This window comes from Silene latifolia, chromosome 7 (assembly GCF_048544455.1).
Source record: "Silene latifolia isolate original U9 population chromosome 7, ASM4854445v1, whole genome shotgun sequence".
Classification (NCBI taxonomy): Eukaryota; Viridiplantae; Streptophyta; class Magnoliopsida; order Caryophyllales; family Caryophyllaceae; genus Silene; species Silene latifolia.
The window spans coordinates 109,948,331-109,962,431 of record NC_133532.1 but is presented as its reverse complement, the minus strand read 5'-3'; the positions used below and the strand labels follow the sequence as shown (position 1 = coordinate 109,962,431).

Here is a 14,101-nt window from a genome sequence, read left to right as displayed (position 1 = left end):
AGTAGGAGTAACTCCTTGGCTATAAAGTGGTACATTTCTCTCTTTCTCCTTCAATGTGGGACACTCACATGTGGGTTTATATTCCAACATGGCAAGAGATTATTGTATGACAAAACATTTTGAAATAATTAACATACTACTTTGGAAATTCCATTGAAGATGTAACTTGACAATTTCTTCTATGAAGACATGGTTAACCATTGTTTAAGTGAGACAATATAATCACCTGAATTTTATTTTTTCTTACCTTAAAAAACCTAGAATGCAAAATAAACTATCTTACCTTAAAAAACCTAGAATGCAAAATAAACTAAGGAAAGAGTAATAAAAAGTTGCAACCTTACCCGAAAACTCAAAACATATTTTAAGGTTATTTGAAAACTTGATCACTGTCGGTATTCAATCATTAGCAATACCGAAAGTCTTACCCAACTCTTGATTTTGTCATAGAAAACTTGATGTTGGTCACAATTTTAAATAGAAATCTCATTGCAAACACAAGTCCTCTAAATCACAAGCTTACAACATATTTCCCTTAATAGAAAACAAACACAAACAACATAGCACAACTACTAAAACTATACCTAAAAAGAAAATAAAAAAAGAAAACAGTGAAATGATTCAAGAATATAATAAAAGTCAAAGAGAAGAGAAAAAACAAAAAAGAAAGAGCAGCAGCAGCAGCAAACTGACAGGAAACTGAGAGGCCACGCAGTTTGTATCAGAAAATGAACAGAAAGGTCTCTTTTTCTGGTCACCTTTGATTCAGAGTCCCACCTCTTCACACTTCACACCTTTTCTCTTGAATTACTCAATCCACCTGCACATTATACCATTTATTTATATTTAAATAATATTACTGTCTCAAATGACATAATATGACAAAACACATTTTTGTCACATTAAAACCCAACACCAACTTTGTGTACAACAAAAAATACATATGGTAACACACAAATGTTTGTCAATATGCATTTGGCCATGGCCTAGTGAACTATAAGAAAAATGTTACATGCCACAAGAATTAAAATGTACTTCCTCCATTCAACTCCACTCTACATATTTTACTTTTATACATTATTCATAATTGTGTATTCAATTTCGATTTTCTCTCAATACGTAAGTGGAAATATATTCATGTGGGATCTTATTTGATTCGTCTTTACGAATACATTAAAAATATCTAACTTTTATAATTTTTGCAAATACGTAGCTAACGATATTTAGCGTGTAAAACACGCGTTGGCAAACGTGAAAAAAGAAAGTGGTAGAGTGGAGTTGAATGGAGGAAGTAAGACCTAGACTCATTAGAGTTATTGGACTCGGATATTATAGGAGAAAAATGAATAATGTGTTTAGCTACTCCTTTTATTTTGTTACCAGTTTCAAAACTTTGACCTTAAATATATTGAAAAATATAAGCAGAGTTATAATTTAATAACACAAATATTTAAGTAACTAGTTAAACAATCTTTTGAAAAATTAAAATTTCAAAAAATCATAAATGCTTAAAAATAAGGTTAAAAGTATCATTTTGAAAATTGCAAAAAATAATGAATGTGGAGTAAAAGTGTAAGCTAATGGTAATAATAAAGTAGAATAGTTTTGCATAGTTACCTTAAAAATTAAGGGTTCCTAGAATGGGAAAGGAAAAAGTCATGATGATTGGAGGCAGAGCTAGGAATAGAGATAGAAAGTTGAGTGGTTGATGAAGAATCATCTCTAAGTCCTCCTCCTCCTCCTGTTTTAATAGGCCATTCATCAAAGAAATGATGTGTTGTTTTTTCATTTAAATTATTTGATCTTTCTTCATCAACCTTCATTGATAATTCACAATTGAAATCTCTTCCCCAAATGTAACATTGTTTTTCCTGTTGTTCTTGTTCTTGTTGTTGCCTTGTTGAACTACCATTGTATTGATTGTTAGAGTAATTATTAGTGTACACACCACTTTGTTTTTCACCAAGTTGCCAACTTTCATCCATGGTGGAGCCAGAAAAGCCTCTTATGCTTGATCCTGAGCTTTCTGTGAAGAATGCATGTTCTCCCACCTCTTCTTTTAATCCTTGATAATACCTATCTCTGCATGGGTTCATTACATCATTAATAAATATTTAGAAGAATAAAACTCATATACAAAACTTATAAGGATCCCACACTACTCACAAGACAATGTAGACATGATATATTGTGCTCTGGTTCGCAAATTCTAGAATAAGACGGTCTCACTCACACAGTGAGACGATCCTTTTTTAACGGTTATCTCATGCTACTACTCACAACCAAAAAAACCAAGCAGGAAAGACCAAAAAGTGAGCAACTTTAAAGCTGTCCCCCAAACCCAAGAATGTATGACACAATTTATGGAAAAAAAAAGCAGGAAAAACAGGAACATACCTATAATCCTTCTGACTGTATGAAGAAGCATTCGGGTATAGGAGATTGGCATTGGTAGAATTATAGAAAGAATCAGAAGAAGGGAAAGAATATAGAGAATTAGAAGAAGGTTTATTATTAGGAAGTGATTGATTGGTGAAATTAGTAGAGGAAACAGTAGGATTTGGTGAAGTTGTTGTTGCAGCAGAGGCAGAAATAATAGGAGAAATAGTTGAAGTAGAACAAGTGTTGTTGTTGTTGTTGTTGTTGATGATGTTATTGTTAGTCAAAGGAGATTCCACAGGCTTTCTTGAACGGTTTTTGCCTCTATGCATGTGTCTTTCACAGTACTTTGAATCAGGATATGCTTCTTTTGAGCATCTCCACTTTTTCCCATCTGTTCTTCTGCATCTTCCTGGTTCTGGGTCTATCTTTTTCCCATACCCCATTTGATATGGATTCCATCCCACTGTACACATTCCAAAACATTCTAACTTAACTATTGTCGTGTCGGGTAAAGAGGGTCGGATGTAACAATTGTGTTAAAACATAAAAAAGACTGTTTCCGAATGACGGGTCACCTTACTATATAGTAAGGTATGTCATGTTATAAGTTATATGCAAGTCTATAAAGATGCAAACTTTTATAATGTTAGGTGGCATCGTTTTCGCGAGGCTAAAAAATAAAGTAGCCGACTTCATGGCCAATTTTATGAGATGGGTTGGTCTTATTTTAGGGGATCGACCTATATTTCTTTCCTTCTCTGAAAAAAAAAACATGTGAGGGTCACAGGGTGTGACTTAACAAAACTATCCCGACTTTTGATATAAAAAGTCGGGAAAAAATATTAAAGAGACTGTTTCCGAGTGACACTAAAGAGAGTGAAAGAGAGGACTTACAAGGGGTGGATTGGTAAGGAAAGAGCTTAGAAGAAAGAGAAGAATCAAGGCTTCTTTTGATGGAGAAGAGAAGATCAGGAGGAATAGGAATACCAGCAGCCATATACTTGTAAATAAGTGCTTGATGTTCAAGCTCTTGCCATTGTGTTGTAGTGAAAGGGAACTTACTTCTTCCAGACCCAGCTACTGCTATTGTTGCTGTTGTTGCACTCATCTTTTCTTATAATTTTTGATGAAAAAACTCAGGAAAAACTGCTGAAAATCAAGGAAAAAGAGGGATTAATTAAGAATATTTGGTTTAAAGAGTAAAGAAATGAAGTGAAGAAGGAAGAATAGTCCAAGTAGTGAGTAGAGTAGTGTGTCTGTGTGTGTGTATATTTATTGAGAGTGGACCATTGAGAAAAAGAGAGAGAGGTGATGATGCATAAGATTTCTGCATAAAAATATGACACAACCTTTCTGTAAGCTTCTGGCCTGCAGCAGCATGTCTGCAGCTCTTTGTCTTTCATCCTATCTTTTCTTTACAAAAATCCCTCAAATTTGATTCTTTATTTGCTTCTTGCATAATAAGATTTATTTTTAGGTATGAGGGTTTGATGGTGATCGGGCTAGTGCGTTTGGTCACGCCCGATCACGTAGTGTGGTTAAACGGGTAAAGATGATCGCTCAGTTAGGCTGTCATTAACTCTGTCAAGATATTACATGTATGTATGTTGTATATGTCCGTAAATGAAACAAATCGTTAATCAACAATCTTTTTTCCAGTAACTAATCAAACATTGTCGACTTTGACCGATACTCTGAGTTTACATAATAGTATAACTCATTTAAAGTGATAATATAAATATATGTTACACATATTTTAAGAAATAAAGAGTTAAAATTTGACAATACAATGGCTAGAGCTAGAGATAATAGTACTTAAATCAGGCTTGTCCTGGACATCATTTGGCAGGTGGAAAAAAACTATCTAGTGAGACAATAAAGTCCTAACTCACGTGACATTCAAAGCCAATATTCAACTATTGAAGGACTACTACTATACTATAGGATCCCATTTTCTTTAGATCACATCCCTTCAAGCTATAGATCAGTCAACATTTGATCTAACTTGACTTATTATACAGAGTCGCAAATCTTTCCTTAGAAGCTAGATCAGTTTAAGACGGATAATGTTTTAATTTTGATTCGATTCAGTTCAGTTTTATTTGGAGTCAATCTTTAAATCTTTACCGCTTTGTGCTGCTTTGAGTATGCCGGTCTTCCATAGCACAGTGTAATGAGTTAGATCAGAATACTCATCTTTCTTCTTATAGTATGCACATTACCATTCTACGAGTACCTCTCTCATTCCGCTCTTAACTAATTTTAAACCGTAAATTGAGCTTGATAAGATCCTCCATATTAGTTACGATGTTTTTTATCGATTTAATTATTTGGGGTCGGAAATTGCCAAACAAGTTGCAAGATGTACTGTACTAGTCATAGTCATTTACTCAAAATTGATAATTAACCTGAGACAGAGGAGACCCACTTTCAAATATGATATGTTTAGCAGTTTGGGGAATTCAGAGCTGAAAACTGTTCTCAACACAGTCTCAGACTGACCCCCTCTTTCCTTTCCCTTCTCCCCCCTGGATTCTCCCTGCTTTTCATATAACATCATCATATTCTTCTTTGTATTATTATAACTGTCCTCAATAGACAATAATACAAGTATAGAACAAAAATGAGTTATTTTTCCTAATTTCCTTAGGGAACATCTGATAAAATTGAAACGATACTTTTTTTATCTATTTAATCTCAAGAAATGAATCAGCCAGAAAAACATCATAGTCCATCCATAATTACAAAAAGGCATGACCTTATATCACGTGTGTTCGAATATCATATACCCCCTTCGTCCCAGTGATTTGTTTACCTCTAATTAAAAAGGTAAACAAATGATTGGGAAAGAGGGAGTATCGATTGATCATAACACGATAATAACCTTCAAAACATGTAAAAACCATCTAAATCCAAGCTTCTGTTGGACATTCATGTCCAACTCTTTCGAGGTGGTTTGATAGCCGGTGGCTTCAACTTACCTCCCTCATTCGAAAAGATGAGATAGGTTGGTCCTACCCTAGAGAATCAACCTAATTTTCTTACCTAATCAAAAAAAAATGACGGAGATTAAATGAGTATTTTCAATAATTAAAAAGTCCAGTTCTCAATTCACAACTTCTTTTCCTTTCAAACTTTGTCAGTCTCTACTGATTCTGAATCACACACACATGCAAAAGCAACAATTTCTGCACCCAACAAACCACCATTTTATTTTATTTTATTTCCTAATAATTTATTTTAAATGAATGTCCTTTTTAAGAATATAATGAGAATAAAGCCAAAATTCCAAATCTTTGAATAAATCTCATATATTTTCTGAACCTTTATGCAGAAAGGTCAGTGAGAAGTCAGAAGGGCATTTACTAACAGGGATTCAGACTTCACCAGTCAGAGGTGCATGACCCTATTTTTTTACCCCACTTGACTCCAAAATTCCACAGAGATATTTCTGCGTTTTCTTTGGTTTTATTTAGATACGCTCTCGCATCCAATCCATTGGTAACATGTACTTTTTCGAGGTCAAACTTGGAAAATTTTGACCGTAAATTCCGAAAAAATTATGAAACTTTGAAAAACGAAACTAACATATTTGGCCGTAAATAACGGTAAATCTTTCTTAAGCTGGTCTTAAATTAAGATCTCTCACAATCCCCTTTTCATTTTAAGGTTATTTAAATCGATTGTAAAATACGTTTTAAGGGTATGATTATTGGTCAGAGTCACAAAAATCTTACGACTCTGCCACATCAGCTTTCCACTAATTTTTATTATTATTTTATTATTCACTCCCCTCAGACTTTATACATTATCACTCATACTTGATTCGGACTCTACTTTTCCACTACACTTTTCTTATAGGGTTTTAAATAAAAAAGAAAACAAATATTTAACACATAGTAGCCATTTATTGGTTGTCAAGACATCTTATAGAGTTTTAAGTTGAGTCTTGAATTTCCAAGACTCAACTTAAGACTTTGTCAAGACTTGAATAGATTATTAGGGTTCTTGAGTGAGTCTTGTCTCAAAACCTACCGTTAATCTTACTCTAACTTAAGACCATCTGAAACAAGATGCGAATAAGTTAATAATGAGGCATCTACATCTGAGTATTGTAGGGTTAATCTCTGACATCCTGAAACTGTGAATATATCCCTACCAGTGTACAGCCATAGGTCATAGACTCTCTAATCTCTATTATGTTATGCCCTTAAAACTGTTGTGTAATAGTACTCCGTACCTTCCTGAAATAGTCGTTTAAATGAGCTTTACATTGTCGTTTAAAAATGACGCTATTATTTATGCACTCGTCTTGCTTGTGACTGTCTATGAAAATTTTCCGTTTTGGGTTTAATTGTAAAACTTGTTAGACCATCCCCAAGCAGTGGTCACGCTAACTAGATCACGACCCGATTTTACTCTTAATTCCACCTTATTAACCTTGACCCATTTTCACCCTCCCAAGCAGAAGGTCGCGACCTAGGTCATCAACCCAATCATACCCCACTATCATATTATATACTTTTATTTATTATTTTTTTATTGTTCAACCAATAAAAAGTATCCACCTAGAAGGTCACCAAGGTGGTCAATTTGCTCAACAAAGGTCACAAATTGACCTTTTAATGTAAAAGGTCACAAATTAACTATCAAAGGTCACCAATTATACTTGCTTAATTATGTCATTAGCATGACCAAGCAAGGTCATGACCTACCAATTGACCTTGCTTGGGCATGGTCTTAGTGAAACACAACTTCTCTAACTTTTTTAAGACTAATATGTCTGTTCTAAAATTAAAATGGGTCAAATAAATACCATTTGATAAGAGAAATTTTGGGATTACGAAAAAGTATGTCCGTACTATCATTTAAGAGTGATAAGGAGACAAGACAACTTACAAAGTCAGAGTCTCACAAGCAACTCAAGATCAAGATCGGCTGGGTCAAAGCTCGGCTCGTATGAGCTCAAGCTTAGCTCGGGTCCTTTGTGAGTCAAGCCGAGCAAGGTCAAGCTCAGCTCGATTAGCTTGCGAGCAGTTTGATATTTTTTTTAATACTATAATTTACCTTTAATTCATGAAAATAAAATATTCTAATTCTAATAAGATGCATAATATTTAATTAGTAAATCATCAATATGGTAAAATGGGAGTTGGTTCTAATTTCTTATTTCAAGCAAATGAACATAGTTCAAACCCTACAATAAGCATGTGGCGGAATGTGGATCCGGATATATCCGTGTTATAAAGATTAACCATTAGTGAAATAATGTCATGTAAAGTGTGATGGTTTTACCCTGTAAGCAGTAAGAACTACGAGTATTACTGTATCTCACAAAGTATGTTTAAAGTTTTAATTTCCTAACCGTTTGTATGTGAAATAATATAGAACCATCATTCACAACAAAAAGTCGACGACTAGGTTAACACAAATTCTCATTTGTGACGGACACTTTTCGTCACAAGTTACACGTGGGTGAGCAAGTAGAAGAAGGTTTGTGAAAGGTCACAAGCTTGTGATGGTCACAAACAAGACCTTCTGGTTAACACAAAGAGACTATCATTTAGCATGGGGTTGGGCAAAGCAAGTATGAAAAGGAGACACATGCACAACAGCACAACAAGGACGATTAAGTTAGTCTGTTTATGTCTTTACTACTCTCTAGTCCTCAACCATGTCCTATTAACGTCCAAGTATGATAAGGACTTAAGGAGACATGCAATGCCACACTGGTGCATAAACAAATACAGTTCATGACTATAAATTACTTTAGTTTTGGACATATTAGATCTCCAAATAATCCTTACCTACTGAAGACTAGCAATCTGCTACGACGAATGTAGCAGATTGCTACATTGTCAATTTTTTTTTTTTTTTTTTTTTTGAAAACTAGGTTGATCCTCTTTGGTAGGACCAACCTATCTCATCCTTTCGAATGAGGGAGGTAAGTTGAAGCCACCGGCTATCAAACCACTCGAAAGAGTTGGACATGAATGTCCAATCAGCCATGAAGTCAAGAACTTGTTGGCTTCACGAAAGAATGTTTAATTATCACTTCATCGAAAAAAATGAAGGTCTAATTTTACATCCTTGATTATACTAGAAATTTCCCACTTTAATTTGCCAAGACTCGAATCGAGTTAATAACACATAAGTTATCACCCTCCACAATTAACTTTGAGATTTAAGTATTTACCTGCTAAAATACTTTCTTTTAAAGCAAGTCTTCGCAACAAGGATACTATTGGATCCGCACTTTTTTGCTTCCAACAAAACGACTTTACCATTGTGATCTCTTATAGAATATCATAAAGCGAGCCTTTATTACCTTCTATTCTCGACCGTCAAAATTTAGCTTTAGAAAACCGTTTGTAGGTTTTTCCCACCAAATCTCTTCCTTACTAGAATTGTTTCTAGTGACTCTTCTATCCGGGATTGTTGAGATCCTTAAATCTAGTCACATTCCATGTCTTAGTGCTATTATTACATAAAGTAATAAGTTTGCTGATACTTAAATTAACATTATTAAAGATAATATCATTTCTATGGAACCATGCATTCCACCAAATAAAAATAATCTTTATAAAATCATCTTTTGGAATTAAATCCTTGAGATAATTAAGTTTCATTAGAAAACTTTGACTTGTAATAATATCATAATTTGACAAAAACTCGTTGAAACTAATAATGTTCAGGTCTTGGATGACAGACCCAATAAAGGGACATTCGTAAAAGAAATGATCTTTGTTTTCAATAGGATTGTTGCACAGAACACAATGAGGTGGGACATCAATATGACTCTTGAGAAGTCTACTTTTCGTTGGAAGACCATCAACACAGGCTTTCCAAAGAAAAAATTTCAATTTAGGTGTCAATATGATCGTTATGTGTAGTTTACCAACAAAGTTGCTTTCTAATGTTATAGGAGACCTAGGGATGGAATGGGTGTGTTCTCTTAAAACGGACATATCCGTCATAAGGTTAAAACAGGAAGAGTATTGGTTGGATGACAGAAACAATGCAAACAAGTGTCTATTTTGATTATTTACCGTCTCTTCTTTATGACATTGTCACTAGCTTAGTGGATGAATGGGTGTGTTCTCATTTTCACCTACCATCTGTGATCTGTCCTTCAGATATTACCAAATGTGTAAGATATACACAGTAGCAAAAGCATAAAAATAACGACTAATCACCAAGAAAACAACTACTCCGTACTAACTATTAAATTGAGAGTTTCAACTAAATTTTTCTGCTGAAATTAATGGTATATATGACTATTTGAACAGGTTTCGTTGCACCATGCATAACAGTGGAAATCCAGATTCGGCTTTAAATCGTCAATATTGAAATTGTCCTTATAAGTTATACGGAGTAACTCTATTTATTCTACAAAAAGAAAAAAAAGAAAATTGATCTTGGGACATGAATTTTTCGGACATGAAATTGTCCTTATAAGTTGTATAAGTTATACGGAGTAACTCTATTTTCAAGACATCACACATTACAAATGTCTAACCAAAATTGTATAAGACTTTTTGACGCGGGACATGAATTTTTCGGACATGTTATTAAGAGTAGGACCGTCTTAATCTAAACTCCTTTTTTTTTTTTTTTCATATCAAATTTCAGTCCCCCACAAATAATGCAGCCTGCTTCTTAGAGGAAGACAACTATCATCCTAAGAATGATGGAGAAATGTGGTCCAATCCAACTCACAACTTGAAGCTTTGGACCATGAAGCCAACTCAAAGCACACAACTTAAGGAAACACAACCCCTTATGTACGTACACTATCTATTTCAGTGAAACCCTAATTTATGACCAGAAAATGGTTTATTAATCTGCCCCACAATCTAATATCAAGCCTCCAAATTACAATGTTACAGACAACTTTCAGGAGCCTACAACAAGTTTACTAATTCAATTCTATGATGACTATATGTGTGCTATATTGTTACGACACGCTTCGTATTAACATCTGACAGTTCAATAATAAAGAGTTTGATTGATTTTAGTATTTTACGAAAAAAACATGTCGTGTGTCCGTATCTGCATAATTGGTCAAGACACTCGTTTGACCGTATCTATGTTTCGCTAATTTTAAAAACAGGGTGTCAGACACTCCAACAATGTGTCGTGTCCTACACTGTGGCTGCAAGTCTGAGTAACAACTTTGTAAAGAGGAGACGGGGGTGGAAGAAGGAGAAAAGAGGAGGGCAAAAGAGAGGTAGACATGCCTTGAAAGTTCTGTCTTCATACATCGATAAGACTGCTTCCACATTTTGATGGTGAGTATGCAAGCACAGCTTTACCTTCAATTATTCACAAATGAATAGCAAACAAGATGGAGGGTATTGGAGCAAACCTTTTTCCACAGTATCATCAAAGCGCTGAGTCAACCTTGCAGCAATTTCATCATTTTCAGGAGGCGAGTATTTTAAATGGTACTTCCTTTGTTCCATTGAATTGTTTACGTTTTTCAAAATTCTCCTCACTTATGTTGAAAAATGTAAGCAGTTCAATAGAACAGAGGAAGTATATCTTTCCAGTAACAGGAGCTAGCCTCCGTCCAACAACTCTCAACTAGTAGTCCTTCAGCAACCTGCAGAGTGCAGACACGTAGATTCTTTGAAATGTTAAGATTGACGAGCAATCTTCAGTATCATGATATGGATGATCGCTGAAATAATCATTGAAGCCTTGAGGTTAAGATTCATAACTTTCTTGGTAAAGAAGTCTTCAACTAACCATTTCAAATAAAAAGAGAACACAAGATTTTGATATCCCATGTATAACAAAAAGGTGCCCTCTTACAATGAACAACATCATTACCCCAGTGGCAGAGTGCCTAAAAGGCTCCCGCCAATGGACGAGGTCAGGGGGGATCGAATATACGCAACCTTACCCTTGTTTCCGAATGACCCAATGGAAATTGCATTGAAAATTGCACCAGTTTATCCAGTTTATGGGGCCATTTTACTACCTTCCATCATAATTTGGAACTAAAGAATAGTGACTATTTGGCTCCATTGGAGATGGACCTAGCTAGGTGCACTCTTAGGATATATCAAAATAAACAAGAAGCCTCAAAGTTATATTCCTCCACTACACCACTATAAAAGGTCAGCAAACAACCAGGCTCTTAGGTCATATGCAGCTTACGGGCAATCACAAATTCACAATCGCTGCAGATGTCAACTACACCACCTACAAGGTCAGCAAACAACGGTAAAGTCATGAGAGGTGGTACTCATGACCTGGGTTCAAGCCCCGTCAGCATCAAAATCGCCCGTGTGGCTCTCTTTACACCCAAAAAAAATAAAACAAATTCACAATTACCACCATGAACCTCAATATACATTTATCCCACCGTCGCCAAACTAGAGAGGCCATACTTCACACATCTTTTTCTATCTAAGTATTCAAACACCGCAAAACATGTTAACAACACAAGCCTGATTCTCCAAAAGTCACAATGAAACCAGATTGTCAAAAAAGTGATCTCATAGACTGATACGAATACATCAAGAATAAAAGATAGTCAAACATTTTCATGGCAGAGCATACAAACGAGGGAGAGCTAAAGAATCGTTTTCCTCAAAGAAATTTAAAGCAAGAAAACATTGAGTCCTAATGGCAGATCAAGCATACATAACAAGTGCCAGCAAATAAATATTGTTCGCAACGAGGTCTGCTTAGAAACCTCATTAGAGAAATGAAGGGATTGTTATAAAGTTCCCAACATAAATTCAGCTCATGTAAACGTTAGTAATTTACCATAGCATTGATTTCATCAGGAACTAGCTACCCTTTGTTCATGTATTCCTTAGCTCACTTTCCATTTTCACTACCGTATGCAGTCTCGGGCTCTCGGCCCAAGTAGATCTCCAGTAGCAATATCTACCAAGTCATACTGTATATACGAGGATTACCTGATTCAATCTGTTATTATCATCATCTAGCATCTACAATGTTCCGAAACAGTAAAACAATTGATGAAGTTATCAAAACATCTCCAGTGGTGGGCATCATGCATGCATACAAGACCCTCAAAACACTTGCTCCCTCTGTTCCGGTAAATTCTTAACGCTTACTATTTACGTGTAAATTTGACTCCCTCCGCCCCGGTCAATTGTTGTCATTTGGTTTTGCACAAAGACTAAGGAAAGAGGAGGGGGCCAATTACTAGATGACAAGTCGACCAAGTTGAGTGTATTCGATCATATTGCTCATCAAGTTCATTCTTAAAATAGAAAGAACAACAATTGAGTGAGACAACCCAAAATGGAATAGGACAATAAATGACCGGGACAGAGGGAGTAATTTATTGGTTTGTGAGAGATTAAAATAGAAACGGTAAGAGTCTTTTGAACTCCCTAAAACGGGGAAAGTTAAGAATAACTCTCTAAAACGGAAATGTTAAGATTCTCGTGGAATAGAGGGAGTAACATATAGACACACCTTCAACGTATGACAAACAGGGAATCTCCAAGGTATCCAGATAGCAAATTTAAGAAAACCAGAAGAGTAACTACAGCATACGGCTACCATATGCCGTTTGCTTCTGTGATTTCTTTTCAAAATCAGTGACGGGATTTTGATCAAATCATAAAAAATTGCTGAATCAGATGAAGTATCAAACTCGTGTTGAGTATGTGCTCTAGCAACCCTAGGCAGAATATTAGCATTAAAACAACTAATTGAAGGAACTAATGCCACGGTATTACGTTTATAAATTGGCGGGAATTCAACAAGACAATAAAATAATCAACCTATGTAATAAAACTCAGCTCAACACTCTATGCACATTCAAAAAAGATCATCACAACTTCAAACAAAAAATGCAACAAAAGAAGGTCTAATTCACAATATAGTTGACGATCACATAACATACTTTGGCCGTGATGAGTTCACATTGTGTTCCTTTAGCAGATGCTGGAGCTCCGGATATCATAATATGTAAAGGCCTTGGTTTCATAGCATCAGATGCCGGCGGCATCACTTGCTCACATTCCAAATTGAAAATTAATCCTAATTATCATAAACAAGGTCGTGCTCAATTTCTATGCATCTTCGAGTCTTTGACAATCTTTTTTCAACCAAGGTCCAAGGTTATTTTTTTTTTTTATCACGCATCTCCAACACAGCCTTATTCTCCGAATCAATTAATTTAAATGATCATAATTTCCAGCATGTATATATAAAATACCATATGATGCATGATTAGCTTAATACAATATGATACATGTGTACAATAAAATAATTTCGCCTAGTGTAAATTCCAGCTCCCTAACAACTTACTTACGCATTTCCGACACAAATTTATCCAGCAACTAACTTCATCGAATGATCAGAACTCCAAACCAGGTTAGGTTATGCCTAACTGCTTATGCATCTCCGACACAAGTTTATCCAGCGACTAACTTCATCGAATGATCATAACTCCAAACGAGGTTATGCCTAATTGCTTATGCATCTCCATCACAAATTTATCCAGCGACTAACTTCATCGAATGATCATAACTCCAAACGAGATTATACCTAATTGCTTTATGCCGACACAAACTTTTTCAACGAATCAAGTTAATCCATATAATCATAATTACAATTACAATGGAGATTATGGCTAATTGCTTACGCATCTCTGACACAACCTTTTTCAAAGAATCGATTAAATGCTAATGATCATAACTGCATGCAAACAAGCTTACGGATC

General features: G+C 35.1%; 1 protein-coding gene across 1 annotated transcript; it reads right to left on the bottom strand.

Moving 5' to 3' along the window:
• Positions 1–461: 461 nt before the first annotated feature.
• On the bottom strand, positions 462–3,622 carry LOC141592521 (uncharacterized). The gene is made up of 4 exons (XM_074413227.1): positions 3,277–3,622; positions 2,398–2,845; positions 1,618–2,082; positions 462–820 (listed from the first exon to the last, which is right to left on the bottom strand). Exons 1-3 carry the CDS (start codon positions 3,488–3,490, stop codon positions 1,626–1,628), a joined length of 1,119 nt encoding a protein of 372 aa, XP_074269328.1. The 5' UTR covers positions 3,491–3,622; the 3' UTR covers positions 462–820; positions 1,618–1,625.
• Between the last annotated feature and the right edge of the window lie 10,479 nt (positions 3,623–14,101).

Bases quoted from the DNA above. Each gene is read 5' to 3' on its own strand.
- LOC141592521 (XM_074413227.1), bottom strand. From the start codon at position 3,490: ATGAGTGCAACAACAGCAACAATAGCAGTAGCTGGGTCTGGAAGAAGT. The intron at 2,846-3,276 runs GTAAGTCCTCTC...GAATGTGTACAG, and splicing joins TCCTTACCAATCCACCCCTT to TGGGATGGAATCCATATCAA. The intron at 2,083-2,397 runs GTATGTTCCTGT...GAACCCATGCAG, and splicing joins TACAGTCAGAAGGATTATAG to AGATAGGTATTATCAAGGAT.